General features: G+C 46.6%; 2 protein-coding genes across 5 annotated transcripts in view; one reads left to right on the forward strand and one right to left on the reverse strand.

The window, feature by feature from the left end:
* BOC (BOC cell adhesion associated, oncogene regulated) overlaps window positions 1-11,513 on the forward strand; it is a 35,875-nt gene extending 24,362 nt beyond the window's left edge. Inside the window, exons 8-18 of one of the 2 annotated variants that reach the window (XM_024577869.4) lie at window positions 2,618-2,777; window positions 3,169-3,279; window positions 3,748-3,954; window positions 4,329-4,510; window positions 4,864-4,969; window positions 5,327-5,449; window positions 7,606-7,824; window positions 8,556-8,791; window positions 8,962-9,047; window positions 9,575-9,768; window positions 10,812-11,513. In XM_024577869.4, the coding sequence (XP_024433637.2) occupies window positions 2,618-2,777; window positions 3,169-3,279; window positions 3,748-3,954; window positions 4,329-4,510; window positions 4,864-4,969; window positions 5,327-5,449; window positions 7,606-7,824; window positions 8,556-8,791; window positions 8,962-9,047; window positions 9,575-9,768; window positions 10,812-10,999 (1,812 nt within the window). In that variant the 3' untranslated portion in view covers window positions 11,000-11,513. Of the gene's footprint in view, window positions 1-2,614; window positions 2,778-3,168; window positions 3,280-3,747; window positions 3,955-4,328; window positions 4,511-4,863; window positions 4,970-5,326; window positions 5,450-7,605; window positions 7,825-8,555; window positions 8,792-8,961; window positions 9,048-9,574; window positions 9,769-10,811 lie in introns of both variants that reach the window. The other variant, XM_071220620.1, reaches the window with a different exon arrangement.
* Window positions 11,514-11,516: 3 nt separating this feature from the next.
* CFAP44 (cilia and flagella associated protein 44) overlaps window positions 11,517-23,769 on the reverse strand; it is a 117,032-nt gene continuing 104,779 nt past the window's right edge. For 2 of the 3 annotated variants that reach the window (XM_024578109.3, XM_045185778.2), the window contains 6 exons: window positions 22,558-22,688; window positions 21,174-21,290; window positions 19,929-20,130; window positions 15,818-15,978; window positions 14,639-14,773; window positions 11,517-13,115 (listed from right to left, as the gene is read on the reverse strand). In XM_024578109.3, the coding sequence (XP_024433877.2) occupies window positions 12,942-13,115; window positions 14,639-14,773; window positions 15,818-15,978; window positions 19,929-20,130; window positions 21,174-21,290; window positions 22,558-22,688 (920 nt within the window). In that variant the 3' untranslated portion in view covers window positions 11,517-12,941. Of the gene's footprint in view, window positions 13,116-14,638; window positions 14,774-15,817; window positions 15,979-19,928; window positions 20,131-21,173; window positions 21,291-22,534; window positions 22,689-23,769 lie in introns of those variants that run through there. The other variant, XM_045185779.2, reaches the window with a different exon arrangement.

Here is a 23,769-nt window from a genome sequence, read left to right on the forward strand (position 1 = left end):
GGCTTCTTTTTCACTTGCATTGTCCTGAAATTCCCTCGAGAAAATGCCCTTGAAAAACATGTCTGCTCGCCCCAGGCGCATGCCATTCTCTTGCTCAGGTCATTAGACAGTAGACAATTACTTCTCTCAAATGGACTTTTAAAAATCTTATTTGATGAGTAATAATGTATTGTAATGCTAGACTTTATTACGCACTCATATTTTTGCTGTAAAAGTGCTGTGTGCACTTGGAAGGAAATTTGGAAAATATATGAATGTGGAACTAAAACTATTTATCAACTCTTCTCCCCCTCCCAAAAACAAACAAACAAAAACCACGGTGGAAAGTGCTGGCTGTACAGAAGCTGTTTGCCCTGCTCTGGAGCCCGTGGCCCCTCTCCCTGTACGTGCTCTGTGAGGAGACCCTGGGTCAAGACAAGTCCACAGAGACACCAAGGTTGTCAGAAAGACACCTAGGGCAGCCGCCTAGGTGGGGGCCAGGGCAGAGCAGTTTCTTATTAACGCTCAGCCAGAAAAGGGGGTGAATAAGTTTTCAACAAAAAGCAGCATTGTTCAGCCCTGCTTATGGGGCTGGGCTGGTCCTAATCCTCATTTCCCCATGTAACTGGACACCTCCACCTCAGAGTTGTAGACAAAGATCAGGGCAGGCCAGACGCCACGGTCCCCGGGAGATAAGAGCCAGCAGGAGAACAAGAATAATATTTTTCAGACCAAGAGGTGGCCATGAAATGGCCTCACCAAGGGGCAGGCTGGCAAAGGCCATGCGGGGTGATCCGGAAATGCCAGGCTGAGGCCACACTCGCCCTCTCCGTGTGTGTGACAGTGACTAATTACCGGTCTATTTCTTATTTTCTTTTCTGATCCCAGTGGAAGTGTGAGGCCAGAGCTGGGTGGGCCGAGGGAGAAGGGGCATGGGAGAGGGAGGGGACAGGGTCCCTGCTGGTTCTGGCTTCTAGCAGGCCCCAGCCGGGGGGCATTCGGAACTGTTAGGCGGACGTTGCCACGGCAGAAATTGTGCCTTGAAAGCAGTTCCTTCAGGGACTACCTTGTCTTAAGGATCATCACATCAGAAAGACTTCAGGAATTACAAAATACCAGCATTTGGGTTGTGTTTTTTCAGCCTCCTTTTCCTGCTGGAGTCTGGGAATCATTCAGCTCATTTTCGCTTTTTCACGCGATGAAGCAAGTTTCATTTCCTGGTGCATCTGCAGACTCTGGGCTACTGTGTTTGGGTTTCCAGCACCGATGGGGATTCTCAGTTTGTAAAATCTTCTCCCCTTGGGACAAATCCTGGAAGCCTGACATTAGTGAGCCTAGACCATCCCTGTCCCTTGAATAGCAGGTTTTGTTCTACTTTGGAATATTCTGCTTGGGACTAAGAGCTTTCCTACCAGCTGTTGAATTCCGTCAGCAAACCACAGCCTCAGGTCCCAGCAGGCTCTCTGAGATGTGCACAGTTGGCAGTTAAGTGTTTTCTCCTGAAAGGTAGGGTGGGTGCGAGGAGCAGCCTCTTAGCATCTCCTGTTGAGGAGTCTGGAGTTCCTTTTTTTCTTTAAAGAGCCAGGAATTTTAATATTAATATTAATCCATAAATATTAATATTAATCCATATTAATATTAATATGGATTAATCCATTAATATGGATTAATATGGAAGCCATTAATATTAATCCATAATCATTACAATTCATCCACAGTTTTTAAGTCCTAAGCAAGGCCTGAGAGCAGGGGCAGAAAAAGGAGGATTGAAATGGCAGACACCTCACTGAGCAGAGGGTGTGGGGCAGTCAGGGAGGGGCCGGCATCTGCTGTGAACTGCTGTTCAAACCTCTCTCCAAAGCGCGACTTTACATAAATCACCTAATTTCAGAATAATCTGAGAGATTTTATTTGCCTCAATTTATAAGTGAGAGGCTTAGGGATCAGCAAGGTTAGGGGACTTGCTTATGTTACACAGCTTGTGAGAGACACAACCAGGATTGAACCCAAGATTTTGTGGCTCCCAGATTGTTTTTCTTTCTAAGTAGGTTAAGATTACAAGCATGTGCTCATGGTTTCTCTGCTCACTAGTGTGTGGCCATCAGCGAATGACTCATCTCTCTCTCGGGCTGCTGTCCTGAGAGCACTTCATAGCGTGTGTGAAGCGTTCGGTCCCATGCCCAGCACGCGGTGAACACTTGGCAAATGCGGCCTTTTCTGCCGGTGCCGCTACTGTTACCATCATTCTCATCATCTTCCTATTAGAGCAGAAACTGAAGGATTTGTGTTTGGTTTACATAGAGTAAGGAGAAAGAAAGTTAAATATGGAGTTTTTCAGAAAGAGAGAGGAGGTCTTTGGAGGAATTCTCAGCAGTCTGAGTCAGGCCTTCTGACCCACTCCACTGGGCTTCCTTTGATGAGATCACTAGATGGGAGATCAGGGAGCCTGGCTTCGCCATCCCAGAGCTGGCAGGGCAGGTCTGCACCCTCACTACCACCGTTCTTCCAACTGGGCCCACTTGGCCCCCTCCCCTGCCCGCACCCTTGGGCCTCAGGTCTTGCTTTCCTCGCAAACCACAGCCCGCCTGTAGCTCCAGGCTGAGATGCCGGTCCTTATACAAACCACCTTCTCCAGCAGGTCACAAACTCCTCTGATGACTGGACCATCTCTGACATTCCAGCCAATCAGCAACGCCTGACCCTCAGCAGGCTTGACCCCGGGAGCTTATATGAAGTGGAGATGGCAGCTTACAACTGTGCAGGAGAAGGCCAGACAGCCATGGTCACCTTCCGAACTGGTAATGGTCAATCATTGCCCCCAGCTTGGGGTTTCCATGGGCCTGAGGAAATTCTACCTCAAGTTGGAAAGCCTTGCTCACCTTGCCCCACCTGGTCACCTTCCTTCTAGCTCCGGCCTCCCTGTGGTTTATGTGCCCAGGCCAAGCTTACACCTCTGAGAAGGAGAGCCACTGGCCAGCCTCTCTGGTATCCCTCTGTCCCTCTTGCACTCAGGGGCCAGATGCAGCACTGGGACACTCAGGCAGAGTGGAGAACTAGACAGGACTTCAGTGCCCTGGGCTACTTGGATCTCTTTGTCAGACCCTATGGCAGAGCCTCAGGCAGAAAGGGCTCTGTGGGAAGGGAGACCTAATGCACACTCTCTTACTGATTTCAACCTGTTCTACCCAGGACGGAGGCCCAAACCTGAAATCATGGCCAGCAAGGAGCAGCAGATCCAGAGAGATGACCCTGGAGCCAGCCCCCAAAGCAGCAGTCAGCCAGACCACGGCCGCCTGTCCCGTAAGCCCCCAGCAACCCACAGGGGTGGGAGTGATGAGCGGCCATGACTGGAACCAGGTCCTCTGCCTCAGGGCTCATTGCTGAAGGTTGAACGTGCTCTTGGTTCTGTGGGTCCAGGAGTCCTCATGACATTTTCCTGGCATCTCCCCAGTTAACCACAATGATGAAATAGAGATTGGAGGTTGTCAAATCAAACACTGGAGTCTGATACTGGGGTCTGACCCTGTGGGTGCAGAGACTGTGGAGGGGAGAGCAGGTGGCCTTTGGCTCCTTCATACTCTGCGGAAGGGTAGCTCTCAGAGGGCCATCCAGGTAACCCTAGGAAGATCCAGTGCAGACACCAGGGGTGGATGCTGTGGGGAAGATCAGGCTCCTATCAGAAGGAGGCCAAGTCCATTTGCAATACAACCATTTTCTCATTGCATCTTCCTCTTCCTTCTTCCCTCCCTTATGTATGGTCTCCCCCAGCCCCTGAAGCCCCAGACAGGCCCACTATCTCCATGGCCTCTGAGACATCAGTGTATGTGACCTGGATTCCCCGTGGGAATGGGGGCTTTCCAATCCAGTCCTTCCGTGTGGAGTACAAGAGGCTGAAGAAAGTGGGGGACTGGATTCTAGCCACCAGTGCCATCCCTCCCTCCCGGCTCTCAGTGGAGATCACAGGCCTAGAGAAAGGTAGGGGCCCGGCCATCTACCTACTGTCCTCATCCCCACCCCCCACCCCCATGCCCACCCCCACACTGGCCCCTGGCCACCTAGAGGAAAACGGGAACTTTGGAAGTTGTTCTCACTGCTCATGCTCCACCTGCCGCTAGGTTCCTATGGATGTTCTTGGTGGTGTTACCTCAGTCCCACCAGCCCTCCTCCCTCCCTAGGAGGTCCAGAGCCATCTCCTGTGTGGCTCCTTTCTAGTGAGGGTGGGGGTTCTCATGAGTCCTTTGGGGCTTTCTTTTGGGGAAGGGCTGCCCAGATGATCCCTCCAAGTTCGGGGCCTGAGAGTCAGAAGGTGTTTCCCAGCTCCTGGGTTCAGCGAGTATCTCTCCCACCAGGCACCTCCTACAAGTTCCGAGTCCGGGCTCTGAACATGCTGGGGGAGAGCGAGCCCAGCGCCCCCTCCCAGCCGTACATGGTGTCAGGCTACGGGGGCCGCATGTACGAGAGGCCCGTGGCAGGCCCTTACATCACCTTCACCGATGCCATCAACGAGACCACCATCATGCTCAAGTGGATGGTGAGCCGCCTGGCACAGACCGCAGTGGGAGGGGGTGGGGCTTCCAGCTGGGCGGGAAGGAACCACTTTTCTTCCTCAGCCTTTCTTCTCAGTACCTCCCTTAAGTGTGGCTGTCCATCTGTCATCCTCCCTGGGCAGGTGCAAAGGGGACTTAACTCTTTGGGGAAATGGCAGTTCGTTTCTTGTCTCCAAAGGCTGGGGGGCCTCTGGGCTAAATGAAATGAGAGAGCTCCACAGGATTCTCCAGAGAGCACTGGGGATATCACCAGAAACATCTGCCGGGCCCCCAGTGGTTGTGCTCACCGGGCGATTTCTCTGTTCCGTTGTCATTGTTTCTTCTCCGTTCCCTACAGTATATCCCAGCCAGTAACAACAACACCCCAATCCATGGCTTTTATATCTATTACCGACCCACAGACAGTGACAACGACAGCGACTACAAGAAGGATATGGTGGAAGGTGAGAAACACTTTCGTGTGATTTAGTTTCCTTCCTTGGCAAAGGGGTCTCGCTGTTGGTGAGCTAAAAATGCAAAACCTGGGCTGCCGTGACACACAGCTTCTGTGCCCCGTATCACTGGCTCTTCCATGACACACTGGGGTCACCAAGTTCAATCGGTAAATCCACACAGCTCCTTCCCACAGTGATGGGACAGCAGGAACATGGTGGGAACCTCGAACGTTTTCTCCAACATCCCTCCACCTGCCGCCCCCGTGGCGCCAGCTCCGGCACGCAGCCTGTCCGAGTCTGACTGCCCCTGCAGGCCAAGCAAACCAGATGCACATTTCCACGTGCGGCTCTCTTACTCTTTTCCAGGGGATAGGTATTGGCACTCGATCAGCCACCTGCAGCCAGAGACCTCCTACGACATTAAGATGCAGTGCTTTAATGAAGGCGGGGAGAGCGAGTTCAGCAACGTGATGATCTGCGAAACCAAAGGTGAGTCTCTGGGTTCTCTGCTTTCCTCTTGTGTTTTTCAGCAATCAGGGACAACGTCAATGTTCCATGTGCCTTGCTGGGTACCTCTACCTCAAGAAGACTCCTTATTTGCCAGGGACCCCTAATCTTTGTCATTTTAACCCTTCATCTGTGTGTGCCTCATATTAAGTATGGATGGCTGGTTACAAGGAACCTGGGAACTAACTCATACAGGAACTCATGGAATGGAACCCATTCTTAGGTTGGAAACTTTCTATAAACACCTTATTACTACAACATTTGATGCTTACATTGATTGTTTTTCTTAAATTGACTACAACCCCATGAGACAGGAAAGGAAACTATATGCTTGTCCGACGTTGTGCAGCCAGTTAGCAGTAGGGCACACTTGGGGCCAAGTTCATCTGACTACAAGCCCAGACTCTTTTCTGCATTAAAACATGGTAAACATATTCACATAATAACTTGTTAATATTTTCACATTGGCCAGATGGATAGATATTATCTCCATTTTGCAATTACTCAAGGCATATAAAGTAGGCGTACTGCAAAGAACAAAATCAGGAGGTCACCAAAGAATAGAAATAGAGACAAGAAAACAACTCCTCTTCCTGTCATTGGCCACATTCTTCCTCCAGCTCTGCACCGCTTTCCATCAGTATTCAACAAACAGGTGCGCCTGCTGTGGGCCCTCTTCTCTCACGCAAGGTGACCTGAGGGGGCAGGTACATCCACAGCCAAAAATCCTGTGTCAGGTGACCCCCAGAGTGCCTAGGGCGAAGAACAGAGACTTCACAAAAGGTTCACACTGGTCTTCTAAAAGGATTGACTCCTCAGGGGCACTGAGGAGGGAGTGGCCTGGGGAACTGAGCACACCTGCAGGTAACTCCAGGTGGCTGAAGTTTGTGGCGCCTGGAAGGAGGACGAGAGCAGAACGCTCAGGGAAGAGGCCAGGGAAGTTGGTGGGCACTGGGTCATCACAGGCACTGTGGGCTGTGACATGGAGGGTCACTGTTGGATTTGTTTGTTGAGAAGGGTCACTGATGACTGCAGTCATGGCCTGAGGGGAGAGAACAGAGCATGAAGTAAAGGCAAAGCGAGGGGACAGGCCTGGGTCTCGTCTCTGAGGAAGGACGCATAGGGCCAGGGATTGACAGCATGTCGGGGCTGGGAGAGAATGCAAGGAGCTCAGAGTAAGCCTTGAGGTTTTTAGCTTAAAGTAACACACAGGTGACGTGACCATTTACTGAAATGGGGAAGGCTGGGAGAGAAGCATATCCGACCAGAAAGGAACAAGGTGAAACCCCTTGGAGACTTACTGAGTCTGAGTCTTCTGAGACAGTGGAATGCAAGCATCCCACGAGAGAAGCCAGCCTGTCTCCGGCCTGGGGGTGGGCCGTGGGTGTGGGGATGTAGCAGTCATCAGGTGGAAATCATGGGGAGAGATGAGGGTACAGAATGTCTACCGAGAGGGACCAGGAAGACATCTCAGCACCAGAGGAGAAGCCAGAAAAGAAAGGGTGGGAGAAGAGAAATGTTAGAAGCAGCAGTCAGAGAGGCGGGGGAAGCCTGCGGTATCAGGAAGTCAAGGGGAAGATGGCTGTGAAGAGGAGTTAACACTGTCAGGTGCACCTTGATGACACCAAAACTCCATGAGGAGTCTACCTCTTAACTTGTCACCTTTGAATTAGCGTTTCAGAATTACTATCTGTCCCAGGGAGTCCCACCCAACACACCTGTCTTCCAGCTGTGCGACTTGGGCTCGTACCCAGTATTTCCCATCTGTTAATTTGCCCAGAAAGAGAAAATTACTGGGCAAATCCTTCCATTCCCAGTTCTTTTGCTGGTTCCATGCATTTTAAAAATATTTTCTTCCTAAAGGTCAGTAGGTCTTCTTTCAGAAAATCCCCACATTTCTGCCCACAAGACCCATTCTGACTCTGGTGCTTGGCTCACAAATATCTCAGACTGTATTTTGAAATACAAGGTTCAATCCTCTCAGTAATACCAAATCTTACTCACCTAATAAAGGGTTTTGAGGCCTTGTCTTACGAGTTTGACCCTATTTCCTACACCCATGGAATCAGGATATTTATTTGTTGTGAAAGAGACGCCAAAGGCATAGACGCCGATGTGAGTTGTGTTCACAATTGCAGCTCGGAAGTCCGGTCAGCCCGGTGGACTCCCACCCCCAACTCTGGCTGCACCTCAGCCACCACCTCTGGAAACCATAGAGCGGCCAGTGGGCACGGGGGCCATGGTGGCACGCTCCAGCGACCTGCCCTACCTGATTGTCGGCGTCGTCCTGGGATCTGTCGTCCTCATCATCGTTGCCTTCATCCCCTTCTGCTTGTGGAGGGCCTGGTCTAAGCAAAGTGAGTGAGAGACGCTCCTCCACACTGAGGGGAAGGAGCCTGGGAGTGGGGGAGGCCCCCAGCCCTCCTAGACAGCCTCTCCCCAGGGCAGGATCAGAGGTTCCCCACTTCCCACTCACTGGAGCTCAAGCTCCTGAGTCCCCCAGAGGCCTTGGAGGGAATCAGAGAATACCCCGAGACTGGACCCTTTCCTCCCAGCTCACGGACCTTGGCAGGTGGAGGAGTATGAAGATGTGGGAGTTTGTCCTGTCTGCATCTCGGGTGCTCAGGACTTAGCTGGCTCCGGCTCCTTTTAGCGTCTGAAGCTGCTGCTCTGACCGCTTGTTCATACTTACCTGCCTCTTTCCTCCCAACACTTTCTGCCTCTTATCCTGAGTTTCCCCCCTGCTATCCTCCAATTTCTGCTTCAAATGGCAACACACCTGGTCAACTTGCCTCACCTAAATATTGCTCCTTCTGTTTGCTCACCAGCAACTTCCCCTAAACCCTCGTCACTATATCTCCTCACACTTATCCCCACTAAAAAAATAAAGTTTAGATGTCAGGAAAAAAAGGGTGACAGGAAGACTATTCTGAGGGAGAATATTCTCATCCCTAGGGGGTGCCAACCCAACTCCCTGCCTACCTCATTTGACGCTGTGGTCAGGAGTTTTCTGAGATTCAGGTGGGACTTTTTCAAGCTGCACAGGCCTCCTTGGCCTAAGCAGATGTCTATCCTCCTGTCCTTCCAGAACATACAGCAGACCTGGCTTTTCCTCGCAGTGCGCTTCTGCCCTCCTCCTGCCAATACACTATGGTACCACTGGGAGGGCCTCCCGGCCACCGAGCCAGTGGGCAGCCCTGCCTCAGTGGTACCAATGGACAGGCCTGTGCCAGCGGGATACATGTGAACAGGGGCTTCCCTGCCGCTGCCACGGGCTACCCTGGCATGAAACCACCACAGCCCTGCCCTGCAGAGCGCCAGCAGGTAATGGGGTCCTGGGTGTGGGGGCAGGCAGGCACAAGCCCCCACGGAGGGAGGGTGGGGCTGCTGGCCAGGCTTTCTCTAGTCAGAAACAGCTCTTCCGGTTAAAGAATGAATGGGAAAGTTTCCTAGACCCTCTGACACGACCTTATCTTTCTGCTTCTTTTGAGCAGCAGGACGACACCGATGGCCTCCTGAGGCACCCCATTCCTGGCAACGGATATGACGGGTATGACGTCCACAGTCACCGGATTCCTAGGTAACCAGGCCCCTGCCCATCCCCACCTTCCACTCTCAAGTCCCAGAGCTCATTCACTTCCTCTTTAGGCTCCCAATTTCCATGTCAGCCACTGAGAGGTGGGGACCAGTGCTTCACTCGGGGGACCCCACACCTGACAGCCTGCTCCACTGGGCTCTTATCCAATGGGCAGTTGTTGTGTTTGCCCTCCCAATGCCCTTTCTGCTCTGGACTGTGGGTTGGCCTCTCAGAACCGTCCTCTCACTTGGCAGGCCAGAGCAGCCACACACTGCTGGCTTTGCCTAGAGGGCTCTGGACACCCAACTCCACATTCTCTAATACACTAGGGCTGGCATGGAACACAATGGAGACAGACTAGAACTACCCATGGAGATGGTGTGGCAGCTCTTGACATTCAACGGGCAGCAGACCCTGCTGTCTGAGCTCTTACCCCCTCTGGTGCTCTCAGACAGGGAGGCAGCTGGGCGGTGGGGATATGGGCCCCTTCTGCCCACACCTCACCTCCCGTTTGGTCTCTCTGCATGCAGGGGAACCAAAGCTAAGCCAGATGAGGTCTCTTTCTTATACACACTGCCTGATGACTCAACTCACCAGCTGCTCCAGACCCACCAGGACTGCCACCACCTCCAGGAGCAGCCTGCTTCAGCCATCCAGTCAGGGAAGAGGAGTGTACCCCAGAATCCTGGGCTAGAAGCAACGTGGGATCCTCTTTTTCACCCAGGTCCGTGCCAGGGGCAGGGCAGGAAATTAAACAGGCTGGAGATAACATGAGGTATGCATCCCCAACCCAGGAGTGACTCGGAGGAAAGGGCGATAAGTCGATGAAGGTGGTGCTTGGTAAGGAGGTATCCACAGCTTGTACCTGGGAGAGACCCTCCTCCCCACCCGAAAGCCTAGTAGATGCGCAGGGGCGTACGGGTCGGGTCCTTCTCCAACATGGCAAGCTGTGTCCTCAAAGGCTAAGGAAAAGGACACTTTCCAAGTTCAGAGAAAGAAGTCCTTTGGTCTCTGGTTTCAAGGCCAGTCACAAATTCCTACTGCCTCTTATCATAATAAGAGGCATTCTCCAATCACTCCAAAATGCCTTGCTTCATTGGGTCTTGTCTCTTAATTAAGAACTAAGGTTACATCAATCATTAAGGAGCCAAGTTCTCACAAGTATCATCAAAACTGTCTGTGCTTTCATAGCCCGTTTTTCTCCAAGGGGCTCAGTGCACACCAGCACCCCCCCGTCTTCCGTGTGCTAGTGTCTTGGGGGTCAGTGCAGGTTCTTGGTTGGGTGCAGGATGGTGCGGATGCTTGGATGATGTTTGCACGGGCAGATCCTCAACCGCATGTCTGGGAGATGAAATCCACCTCCTAGAGCCAGACCAGCGTCACGGAAGCTGGACTACCTCCTCTAGGGGAATGAACTGCGAGTGGGGCGATCGTGACCAGAAATCACATCAGATGGGTGCACCAGCAGCCTAAATCTGGAAGGAGCAGGGCTTTCTTCCACATGTTATGGGCTAAGCTGACTTCCTCTGCCCTAGGGTACAGGCCAGGTGCTGGAGAGTGTCTGGTCCCGCCACTGACAGGTGTGGGTGGCCACCCATGCCAGTGAGAGACCTGAGGAGAGGAGGTGGCCTCGTCATGGCTGCAGGTGCCTCTCTCCCTGAAGGATCGGTGTAGCCAGCTCCTGGCACAGAGATGGACCCAGCACCTCTGGGCCTTATTTCCCGGTCAGTCTGGATTTTAATGTTTCCCATTTTTCTCTTCCCTCAGGGCCCCCATGCTGCTTGGGCCTTGTACCAGTTGAAGAGGTGGATGGTCCTCAATCTTGCCAAATGGGTGAAGGAGAGTGGTGTCCCCAGCACCCCACAGGGACCTACATGGGACATGAGCTTGGGAGACAGCTCTCCCCCAGCCCACCAGTGCACGTGACTTTTGAAACACCACCCCCCACAATTTAGGCTGAAGCCAATATTCCAGAAAGACTTATTGTTTTTTAAAAGAGACAGAGAAAATTGGTATTTATTTTTCTATAATAGCCATATTTATATATTTATGCACTTGTAAATAAATGTATATGTTTTTATAATTCTGGAAAGACATAGGGAATCCTCCCCACGGAGGTATGAGGGGTAAAACAAAGAAGCCACGACATAACAGGAGTAAACCAGGAAAGAGGAGCACAGACTGGCCAGGACCCAGACCGAGGCGGTGGCAAGAGGCCGTGGAAGGGAAGACGCCCAGGCACCCTGTTTGTGACGACCACGGGGTAAAGCAAAGGCCGTGGTGTCAGAGCTGGAGACACCTGTGAAGGTGGCCAGGTCCCGTGCTGCAGGGAGCGTTCTCAGAAGATGCCCGTGAGAACAGACTCAGACGTGTACAGTACGATAAGCATTAACAAACCTTCCAGAATCAATAATCTGTGGCAACATAGCTCTGTAAAAACAAACACTGTAACTTCTAAATAAATGTTTAGTCTTCCCTGTAACTTTCAGCTTAGTCATGTGTGAGTCAGCGTTCCCCCTAGATCTTAGGATTCAGACTTGGAGTATCTGAAGAAAATACACACTTGTGACGTCTTCAGATCGAGAGATGAGATCCGGAAAAGGTAGTAGATGTTACTAATTTTTGTCTTTGTAAGTACTGAATGTCAGTTGTGCTTTATTAATGTGGAATTCACTGGTCACGGTCCAGCCCAAGAGGGAGACAGTGTGTGGCAGGCAAGGAGGGCCAGGCCCTTGGGTCTCCTGCCGACTGGACTGATGGTCACACTGTTCGTATGAAAGGAATGAAACCAATCATTTCTTTATAAGGGGGGGGGGTGTTGAAGGCCAAGTATTTTCTCCATTTAGTTAAGTGTTACGCTACACATGAACATGTGGTGCCTGATAAAATTCACTTTCCTTCGTTCTTAAGATACACCAGCATTGCCAAAAGAGTTGACTCACTGGTGGTTTAAAATCAGCATTTACTTATTGCTTGCTGTCCGACACAGTGCCATCCTTTACACCTGGACCTAGATGGACACTGAAGTTTGCAATGTATCCCTCGATTTCTGTAGAGTTGAGTTACCCATGGTAAGCCACTTGAGACACTTAATCTCATTGAGAGGCTCCTGCCAGAGCCTGGATTCTCTAGTCTGGGATTTGATAAACAAGATTCTAGGAAGGCCCCAGGCCTGGTGGTCTGGGACAAGTGCCCCCTCTGCTGGCCAGAAGAAATAGTGCCAGCTGGTGGATTGTTAAATCCTTTTTCCATCCAAAGCTAAATAGGAAAAACTCATCAAGATGTAACATCATATTCAGAAAAGCCATATTTTAAAAATATTTTAAGAAATAAAATGAAGGGCTATAAGTAACATGGAAATGATAAGAAAGGAGCAGTGGAGCAGGTAAGAGAAGATGTGACTTCAGACACACCTGGCTGAGGGCAGTGGCTCCCAGGACAGGGACAGGGCTATTCCTCTCAGTCTTCATTTAGCTAAAGCAGGCGGCCCTCAGGTCTGGGCCGTAACTCACCTTCTGGCCCACCACCTTTAAACAACAGCAAAGACGTGACCAGGCTAATGTTCTTTATAATAGCTTTTCTGACAATGGAAGATTTAGATAACCAAAAAATAAACCCACAAACTTTCCAAAACAGGACGTATTAAAGATGCAGTTCAGACACAGCCTTCTGAGACCTCGCATTCACCCGGTTGGTTCCAAACAAGTCTAAAGTGGCTCAGTTCAATAACACCTGTGGGGCGCCACATGCCCAGGTCTGGTTTTAGACTTTTAGATAATTAGTTCATTTTAAAATAACAGGATTGTTGCAGGAGACAAAATGACTTCTGTTGAATGTTATGTCAGAAATTTGGATGGATTTGAGGGGGAAAATGCAAACTTAGAAGGTCCAGGGGCTTCATCTGTTCTCTCGCAGAGACTGAATAGGTGGGAGAATAAGGCCGTCTTTCCTACGCAGAAGAGCAATCTCTTTCTTTAAGGCCAAAATCCTTTCTGCCTGGAGTTGGATCAACTCGGTGACCTTCTCTCTCGCCACGACATCTGCTTTCCGAGGGCCCTGGAAGGCATTGCCCTGTCAAAGGAAAACACCCCCTACTTTAAGCACCATTTGGGTTGTGCAAATTTCTCTGTCCTTGTATGGGTTAGGAGTGCCTGCCTTACAGACCATTTAAACAGCCATTGTTCCTTAGTCTAAGAGGCCTGCTTTCTTCCACTGAAATCCCACCTTTAGAAATGTGCCCCTTGGGCTAACAAACAACTATTAAAATGCAGACACCTTTTAGACGGGTAACTCATTAAGCTAGCTACCACTCATACTTTAGAGGGCTTATCACTGGAATCATAAAAGACAAGTTACCCCCTTTTTTTTATACAGCCCATAGTCCTACTTGTTTTCCAAAAAGGAAATCATCTTTATTTCCATTTCCTTATCTTATTTCTGCCCTGTCCAGTCAGCTCCTGCTCATGCTCCTGACATCACCTTCAGGGAGTCCTTCTTCGCCCCCGGGAGAAGGCTGGGATTGTTTGCTCTGTGTCCTATCACAAGGGCCACCCTGCATTACTGTAATCAGCAGACCGAGCCATTTGAGATTTATGACATTTGACCACTTTTTAACTTAAACCAAGTGGCGACTTGTTATGGTTCAATCTAAATGTTTGATATCTTTCTTGCAAGATTCCGTGCCTCTCAGAGAGAGGGCCCAGTGTGCCTGGGCCTCACCGTACAGCCCGGCACTCGGCCGAGAGCCTGTGGGCCTCAGGAGATGCTCCATGTACGCTGCATGCTCGCTAAAGGAATGGGCGCACCACATAGGCCGTCTCTGCTCTCTGCCAGGTGCTTCACCTACCCTGCCTCATTTCACCCTCACAACAACTCCGTGAGCTAGATGGTGTTCTTCCAGTTTTACAGGTACAGAGACCGAGACAGAGAAATGCATGGCCTGGCCCAAGTGACTATGCTATTAAGGACTGGAAGCAGGTTGCTGATGACGAAAGTCCATGATGTGTCCATTACCCTCACTTCCTATGGCAGAACTAAATTGTAAGAAGAAGTTATTGTTACCCAATAGCTTCTCGCTTGCCTGCCCTCACTTTAGAGGCTATGGGAGCAAAACACTAACCTTACCCAGTTTCTCTTCCAGCTAGGGGTGGCTAAGGGAACATAAGCAGAAAACTTCCTCTTTCTTAATGAAAGGCACTGAAGAGGCTGGAATATGGATGTGAAACAGGAGCTGAGGCAGCCATACTGTGACTGACCCACTTAGGTCAAATTAAATAAGCAGATACTGGAGATGGATGTTTGATACCAAATTCAGGTAGTATATTAGTATTATTTATTCCTAAATAACCTTACCTCTTCAGGGCCAAGGCAAACCCTGAAGAGTAGCACTTACGTAAGTTCATGGCCCCCGAGAGGTTTACAGTGGAGGTTGTAAACCTCAGGCTCACAGTAACGTGGCCGGATTCAATTCAATGGTCTCACGAGAAGCAGTCTACAAGCAGGTCTGTTTAAATGCCAGCACTTAATATTCCTGTGAGTAGCTGCCTGTACAGAAGTTCCCCAGTTCAACAAAGGCTCTGAGGAAAGAAGCATACCTGCTGGTTCTGGAGAGTATTCAACCGAGAATCGAGTTTCTTCTTTTCAATACATAAGTCGTTCATCTGGTGAAGCTTTTTGGTGTGTTCTTCCGTCTTCATCATCAGTTCCCATCGCACTTGGGCAATCTTTTCCTACCAGGGTAGGAAGATGCAAAAATGGATTAAGAAAATGAGAGGAGATAGAGAAATATCCAGCTGTGATCAAAACCACCAGGCAAATGAAGTGATAGGCATATAGAAATATATAACCAGAAGTCAGTATGAAGATACAACCAGAAGCAACTGCATTGGGTCTGGTTTTACCGGAGAAAAGATAAGAAGAATGTAAGTATGATCAAGGATAAAAGTAGGTAAAGATAAGGGAGACAGCGACATCACTCCATGGTTGAGGAATGAAGTGAGGATGCAGACTGGGCACTAACAGGCGCCGGTCCCATTGACACAAACACTTATGAGCGTGGGTAATCTACTTCTTCCCAGTGCAGTGGCAAATCTTGGGTGAAAAATGATGAGACAAGATAGCACTAGGAACCTCCCTGCCTTCCCTATCTACTGATGAAATGAGACCGGAAACTGGAGAAGTTGTAACGATTTGCAGGCTTATCAAATCTTTGTAAAAGCGCCTGTGTTTGAATCGGGCTGTAACGAGGCACTGCCTCATCTCACAGCTCCACAAACAATGTAGGCATTAAATTCTTCTAAGACCTTACCAGCTGAATAGTCCACACCTTGCTATAAAATTTATTACGCAGAAATGTGTTCTAATTTCCAGATTACAACGGCATGTAAAAGCCATATAGAATAATACAGTTAGGATCCTCAGAGTGTAGCAGTGCCATTTCTAACCCTGTTAGAGCTCTGAGACCTCCACATGAAATCCCTCTGTAATCTTTCATGCCATTTTGCCATCACATTGACATGCACCCCGGACCCCAAACCCCAGTGCTGGCGCTTTCAATCCAAGATAGACTAGTCCCTCCAACTAAGTGAATGGTAAGGAGGCTGAGATAGACTGAAGATCAGACCACAGTGGAGGGGTGGGTTGGAGAGTGCGGCTCACAGACCCAGACCCGTCTCCAGGTATGCGATGCTTTGCAGGAACCACACACAGTCCACCAGGGTTTCTTGCCTCCACTTAGACTGAACCAAAGTAGGTCACATGCCCTATCAACGTACCTCCCACTTCTTCATTTCCTTTGCATTCAATAGCTCCTTTCGAAGTTTTTTGATCTTGAGTTCTTCAAGTGTTGCATTCACAGACAGTGTCTGAAGAGCTGCTAGGTCTATCACACGGCCGAACTTGCTCATCATGAGTTGACGGACCGTTCCTTCCATTTCTAAAAGAAGACGGTCACTATCAGACTGTTCAATGGCTCCACTGTTGTTGAACGAACAACGCCAATAACAAGAACCCGCTAAGGAAGGGCTTTTGTAAGAAGGTGGGAAAAGATTTTATGTTACCAGTTGGTTTTTCCTCTATAACTTTTCAGCTGCTACTTTCTTCACTTAAAATGCCCATTTCTGTATTATCTTTTTATCTACTTCAAAACTTTGTGAAAAACAGACTCATCTTTCCCACCTGCTTACACATCCTGACCTGCCCCTCCTCAAACTGTTAATGGGCTCCAGCTGGATTATAAACTCTTCCATTTTGCATTATTTTCTTATTGCTCTCTAGAGCATCAGTGTTAAGAATAGAGCAGGCATTTAACAAAAGTTTTTATTTTACTCCAAGTAAAAATTTTAAGTCCTTGTGGTGTTTCTCGAGGCCCTAGCCTGCCCTGCCGTGTTACCTCTTCTCCCCCTTCCTCATACTCTTCATTTTTGCCCATACATGCTGGACTCCTTTTTATTTCAAATACTCCAGGATCACCCTCATCTCGGTGCCCACTGTCTGGAATACTGTTTCCCAAACAGCCCCGCGGCTCACTCTGCCCAGCCCGTGTTCTGAAAGCAAGTTGTGAGAACCATGAAAGATCCATTTCCAACACACCCAATTCTGAGGGTGGAACTAACAGCAGGGCCTTGTCCTCTAACCAGGAAGAGCCACATCTTATCAGGTATCTCACCTTTCCAGGGGGCGCTTTCTATCCTCCTACAGACCTCAGCCCAACTTTCCCAGTCCTTTTTAATGTTTGCTTTTAACAACTGTCTCCAACTAACAAGTAACATACTTTACTTTTATCATGAGAATGCGGGAACACCTGGACAAAATTCCATTTGTGGGATCTGAGCACCTCAAGAAAATGTAATCTTGTTTCAAGACCTTCTCAGTCATAGACTATCTTCAAGTAAAGTCTGAAGGCCCTACAGAATACATGATACAATTGTTATAGAGAAGAAATTCTATTCAGGCATCATTGATATGGTTGAGTTGCCACAGTATACATGGCTAGGCTGCCATTTTGCACGAACCAGGAAGGGGTTATTTATCTCAATTCTGTGTGAGGCAGCCATTGGCTTGTGGCATGCGGTGGCTTTGACAATCAGCGATGCAAGTAAAACAGTGAAATTATTTGCACGTGTGTGGCTCGCCTATGGCTGCCTCTGCCTTTCTCGGAAAGAATCCTCACTTCCTTCCAGCCACCCCATGTAAGGGGCCAGCCTGTCCCGTGGCAGTGCAGCAGGACGTGTACTCGGGTCCCTGCCACGCCCCCGGTGGAGCCAGCCTAAGCCCTTCTCCAGGCTCCATTAAACCTGCTAGTTTTTCCTGGGGACATCGAGGCTTTTGGAACCCTCACCAGCCACCTTCCCCATGGCTGTGAGCTGGGCCCTCCTTGGAACAGACTGAACTTACCCCTTCCCATGCCCATGTTCTAGACTCTCCTCTTCTTCCCCATTGGGTCTAGGGGTAGAGGAAGGCAACCGCCAAAGTAAGTACAGTGTTTTTCATCACTGTCCAGCCTTTTTTCTCTGAGCTACAGGAAAAGAACTCACCCTCAGTTTCACACTCAGAATTAGGAAATCAGTGTTGAACCGGATTCATGGACTGCTTTCACAAAATGGGCTGGAGGTGAGAGAAGAACTCAAAGTCGCTGAATAAAATCCCCACCACATGGAAGTTGGTTTTTTTTTATCTTAACTAACACTCCAAAAATGTGATACTTCACTTCATTTTCTTTACACATTTTTCCAAACTGAGTTTAACCAAATTGAAACAAGCTTCCTCATTTTCATACTAGTTTATTCCTTGGTTTGATGAATAGTACTTTCAAATACAAACAACACTCACAGGCTATAGAAGCCCAAGGAATGTGACATACGTGAGAAACATTGGAACCTCAAGGCTTCCACCTGAGAAAACTCTGTTTCAAATAAGTGTTATGTAAACATGGAGCACTAACACGGTTTCTTATTCTTTATCTCTTTTTAAAAATAATCCAACCACCCATGGGGCAGAACCACCAGCACTCTGCGGAAACTGGCCTCTACAAACCCAAGCAACTTGGATTGGTTGACCATTATAGTCTCCCCATTGTTTTACTCTTTCAAATTTTCTTTTAAAGATTATTTAATTGTGGCAAAATACACATAGCAAGAGATGATTAAAATGATACATTTTAAAGTTTACAGTTCTGTGGCATTAAGGCAGATGCTACAGTATTGGTAATGTTATTTTTATTAAAGTTGGAGTACTTCATCACTGATACATATTCCATATGTCAAATATTGTAAAAATATTTTAAAAGATAATCTTTACACCGCATCTTGTACTACCTACCTCAATTCCAGAGGGATTAAAAATGCAAATGTGAAGAATACCACCAAAAGAGGACACTGCACAAAAATATCTTTATGACCTTAAAACAGAAGTGGATTTCTTAACACACACACACACACACACACAATGTACAAACTATAAATGTGTAGACTGATAAAATGAACTATAATGAGATTTAAAATGTCTGTAACCCCCAAAGATATATTAAATAATGTAAAAGGCAAACCACAAACTAGAAGAGATTTGAGGTGCATTAACAGACACAGAAAGAATAGAGAAAGAACTCCATAAAATTAATAAGAAAAAGCAAAAAACAGATGTAAAAAATGGGTAAAGGATAAGACAGGCAAGTTAGAGAAAAGGAAACACAAATAGATAAATGTAAAGATGTTCAACTTCACTAGAATCAAGGAAATGTGAATAAAAACCTCAGTGAAATGCAATGTAACATCTGTAGTATCAGGCATTGATGAGAATATGAAGCCTGGGCAATTCTCATTCAGTGCGGGGCAGGGAAGCTAAAATGGCGCAACCACTTTAGAGGGCAATGTGGCAACACCCAGGAGAGCTGAAAATGTACACACACCCCTATTGCCCAGAAACCCCAACCTGGAGTCATCTTCTCAGACACCCACGCAGGGAGACGTGTAGAGGACGGTTCACTGTAACGCTGTCTGTAATCATGAAAAGTTAGAACTACCCTAAATATCAATAGGCAACAGAAGAACTGTTATTGTTATAGCACAGAGATTTTCAACATTTTCACCTCATGGCACATGTAAACTAATTACTAAAATTCTGCAACACACCAAAAAAATAGAATTTTTGCTGATCTGACAAAAAATAGGCATAATTTTGATTCATTCACACTGGATGGCTCTTCTTGTGTTGGCTGTTGTCATTTTTTTATCTGACACTCTAAGGGAAAAGAGGTCAGTGCCCCTGACTACACAGTCAGGTATTGCGTGTTTCCAAAATTCTTGTGGCACACCGGTTGAAAATTACTGTAATAGCACTTAAAATAAATAATTATCACAGCAATATGGATAACTCTGAAGAACTGGTTTAACAAAGTGAACTGTACAATTAAATGACTAGTACAGTATTGCAGTTAAAACTAGTTTCACAGACTGTCTGTGGACACGTACACACAAGTGTGTACTTACCCAGTGCTTGATCCTGGGGAAGGGGATAGCAGAATGGTATCAGAAAGAGAAAGGACTTCAATTGGATCTTCAGTGTTTTATTTTTTAAGCTTGGTAGTGATACACGGTTTATTATATTATTCTATATTTCATTATATATAATACCTTTTATAATTCAGAGAAATCAATTCTATGATAAGCGATTCATTCCTTTAAAATTGGACAGTGGTCACTTAATGGTATCGGGAGAGATAGTAAGTAGGAGTATGAGAAGGTGTTCCTGTTTCCTCTGGATTCTTTGATTACTTACTGTTTTCAAAGTTGGAGACAGTCACTTGAGAGTTCCATCTAATCAATGAATATGACTTATCAATAAATATCAATAAACATTACTAGATAAGCCATGGGCTTAGTTACTCACTGTTTATAGTTTTTGCCATCTCTCTCTTTTCTCGAATAAGTTGTTTCCGTCTCTCCCGCCATTCTTTGTTAAGCTTTTGCTGCTTGGTATTCTCCTCCTGGAGCTGCACAATTCGTTCTTGCAGCCGCCCCAACGAGCGGTTAGAAAAGACCAAAGTTCCAGAAAGATCGCTAGGTATTTCCCCAAATACCACATACTCTATCTAACAAAACAAAACAAAAATCAAAGATCAAACTAAATGTAAAGTCATAGAAAGCACAAGGAAAGCACTTTCTTCTGTTCCTCATTTAGGTCACTGTCTTTGGGCTTGTATTTTTCTCAACACGAATTCTGTGAAAGCAGGAGGCCACCTTCAGGTGGTAAGACAGCTGCTACCCGCCTGGGGACAGCAAGTCTTCGCACACAGATCGCGGCTGATATCTACAGCACAATGATGGAACAAACATCCCAGATTTCAGGGTTGGCATACTGGGCAAACTGGCACAGCTAACCCAGTTTAGTCAGGTTACACAAGGCAAATCAAACCTGAGACATTGCTGAAGGCAAAAATGACAACTGAAACTGTCTTACGTAGGGCACATCATTCGTAGGGTCACCTGGAGCCAGAGCCAACTCAGCAGCACGTCACACAGACGCACGTCACACAGACACACAATATACACAAGGCTGATCTTGGGTTTTTCTTCTAAAATACAGTGTTCTCTCTTCACCTAACAAAATATAGTACAATGGGCCTTTTCTCTCACCGATATGTATCTCTGCATTTTAATGTGTTATATTTCAAGTGGAATGTGCAAATGAACAAAGAAGGGAAAAAAAGAGAATATTTCCTTTTGTATTGACTTTTCTCCTTAATAAGTGGAGATTAAGTGAAGATAATTCTTGCATTATTAGTTCATGTCTCTTTAAATATGGTGTGACAAGAGATACATGTGCAAGATCCAAGATTTCAACCGCCAAGCCATCCCATTCCTAAGTTACAGGCCCCTTATTTTCCAGACCTGAAATGATTCAACTTCCAAAGTTGAGTAACAGGATACAGAGAAATACACATGCTTGATGTCACTCTTTTATAACAATCTGAGAATGGATAAGAAGAGTTGGGGTGTCGTTCCTACAGGTAGAATTTTCAACAGAAGACTGCTCTTCTTCTCGCCACTAGTGACCCACGAATCATTCTCTGGAAAGGCCTGTGTGTGGTGGTTCTGCTCAGACAGGGTGGGGCAGCCTCCCTAGAGCCATCACCTGGTGGAGCTTGAGCGGAATCACAACCAGCAGTTCATTCAGCCGCTGCTGCTTCTCTCGCTGATAAGCCTCCAGGGCCTCCTCTGCTGCATTCAGGTTAGTCGCCACAATTTTGACCTGTGGGAAACCCCATGAGTGAAAGGTTGACAAGATTCAGCAAACACATACCCAAGGTGGGACATGAGGGCATCTTAGGGGGAGTAAAAGGATGAGCAGGATCTGCTTTGCTGGGCTGTGATTAAGTGGATGATCCCAGTTTGCAGCCCAGAAATGTACATCATTTTCATCCTGCTAAGTCACGATCTACACTTTTTCAGCCACTCCTATGTCCCCAGAGTTGTAAGGTTTGGTGCATGTACGCCCAGAAGACATGCCCACATCTCCCTTCTATTTGCTGCATGGAAAGTTTCTCTCAGCATGGACTGTCTTTGTCAGAATGGTTTGAATCTTGTTTAGTCATAATGGACTCAATAAATGAAAGGAAGCAGACTTTAAAAAAATGAAACTACTCATTACAGTATTTCTGTAGCACATTCTTCATCTTCTAAAATACTTGAAAGCTTTCTGAATCATTTCCTATTTGAAAAAGGAGAAGCAATCTACCAAAAATATTTCTGAATATTAAGCAAGTGATGTTGCTCTAGGAAAGGTACCTAAGAGGGAAGATGAGCAGATAAGGCAAATATTAATCAATATAATTATACCCAAACTTTAGCATATATCCCAGAGAGTAAACAAAGTGAAGAAAGAAAATATCAGAGTTTCTATTTACTTTTATCTTATTGTTTTTGTAAATGCTTTCTAATATACAAAACACAGAGGACCCTAGGACAATGTGGGGGGCAGAGGTGCCAACCCCTGCACAGTTGAAAATCCGAGTATAACTTAAGTTGCCCTTCCACATCCATGTGTTCCCGACCATGGACTGAAAATACTGTTTTCAATCAGTGGTTTGGTTGAACCTACAGGTGCAAAACCTGGGGATGCAGAATTGACTGCAAAAGAAATCTGCATTATAAGTGCACCTGCTCAGTTCAAACCTGTGTTGTTTAAGAGTCAACTGTGTATTACTACAATAGTTCATAAATACAGTTTATAAATAAATATATCTACTGTGTGGGTACACATGCCACAATTTTTTTTAATGTATAGAAGTATGTAATCAAAAAAGTCTGGGAACCAATGATTTAGGTATCAAAAATCCAATGGCCCCCAGCATGACTGTGCTTGAAGAAAATAAACTGGATTAAATATTTGAAATGTTTCTTCTCGTTGGAGAAGTCCTAAATTATGCCACTGCTATGAAATGGCAACATTATAGGTGGGAGAGCGCACGGCATGCTGGGAGAGGATAAACAGACCTGAAAACGGGAAAGCACCGTACTTTTTTGGACAATGTGTCGTATTCCTTTTTGAGGTTATCGATAATTTTCTTTTCTTCAACTAAGGCCTCCTCAATGTCCAGCCTTTTCTCTCGAAGTTGAAGTGCCAGTTCGAAAAGATTCACATCACAATCTGAAGAGATAGTCAAAAAAAAATTTTTTTAAACACCATTTGTTATAGAATATAGTGATACTATAAGTGTGGACTTTGGAGCTTCAGAATTATTAACGTCTGCTTATGGGTCTACTCCAGCAAGATTTTGTTACACTTAGGGCTCCATTACTCGAAGTAGAAATTATTAATAACCAGGATCATAATTATGACTCTAGTGTTGATGTTCTGTGCAGGGCTGTGAGCCAGGCTTTGTGCGAGGCCCTTCATGTTCTTTATTTCACTTAGGCTCATAGGTCCTGAAAGGTAGAAACTATTGTTTTCATTTCATAGGTGAGGGCCCCTGAGTCTCAGAGAGGTCACACAGCTGCCATGTGACAGAATGGGATTCAAGTACAGTATCTCCACATTAACTTCTACGTTTATCCACCAAGTATTGATAATAGACTATAAAAGATAAAAGAATGTGAAAATATATCAGAGTACTACAATGGAACTTAGAAACCTTGGTTCTAGCCCTAGTTCTACCACTAAACTAGCTGTGAGACTGTTCAAGACATTCAATCCTGGGATAAAATAATGAGTTATCCTACAAGATTTTTTGGCTCTCTTCCACTCATAAATATTATGATTTTAAAAAGACTCTTATTCTCAAAATCAGAACAAGATTTAAAACTTATTTGGAATTAAACTTTAAAATTTGATTTATAATTTTTAGTAAATGACAAGAAAAATAAACTTCAGACTAAAAAGAATTTTTTTTCCTAATGAGTCATTTATCCACTGTAACTGTACGAATATTGGCCAGGATGCTCCTGACTGGGTTCACTGGCGAAAACAGTGAGTGTGAATTGTGAAGCTCCTCAAGGAAACTGGCACACACTGCGCTCACACAACAGATTTGAAACAGGAACATGTGCATGAGTTTGTCAAGGAGGGAGACCTTTGTAAAAGAAAAAAATGGATATATCTATAAAAATATATAAACATATACATAAATTTACACATACATAACAATTTTTTACTTTATAAAATGAAACTTGCTGTGTTCATACACTCAGTCAACTATAGATTGTCTGCAGATAATTTAATTTGTCATTCA

Source organism: Desmodus rotundus, chromosome 2, assembly GCF_022682495.2.
Source record: "Desmodus rotundus isolate HL8 chromosome 2, HLdesRot8A.1, whole genome shotgun sequence".
NCBI classification, from domain to species: domain Eukaryota; kingdom Metazoa; phylum Chordata; class Mammalia; order Chiroptera; family Phyllostomidae; genus Desmodus; species Desmodus rotundus.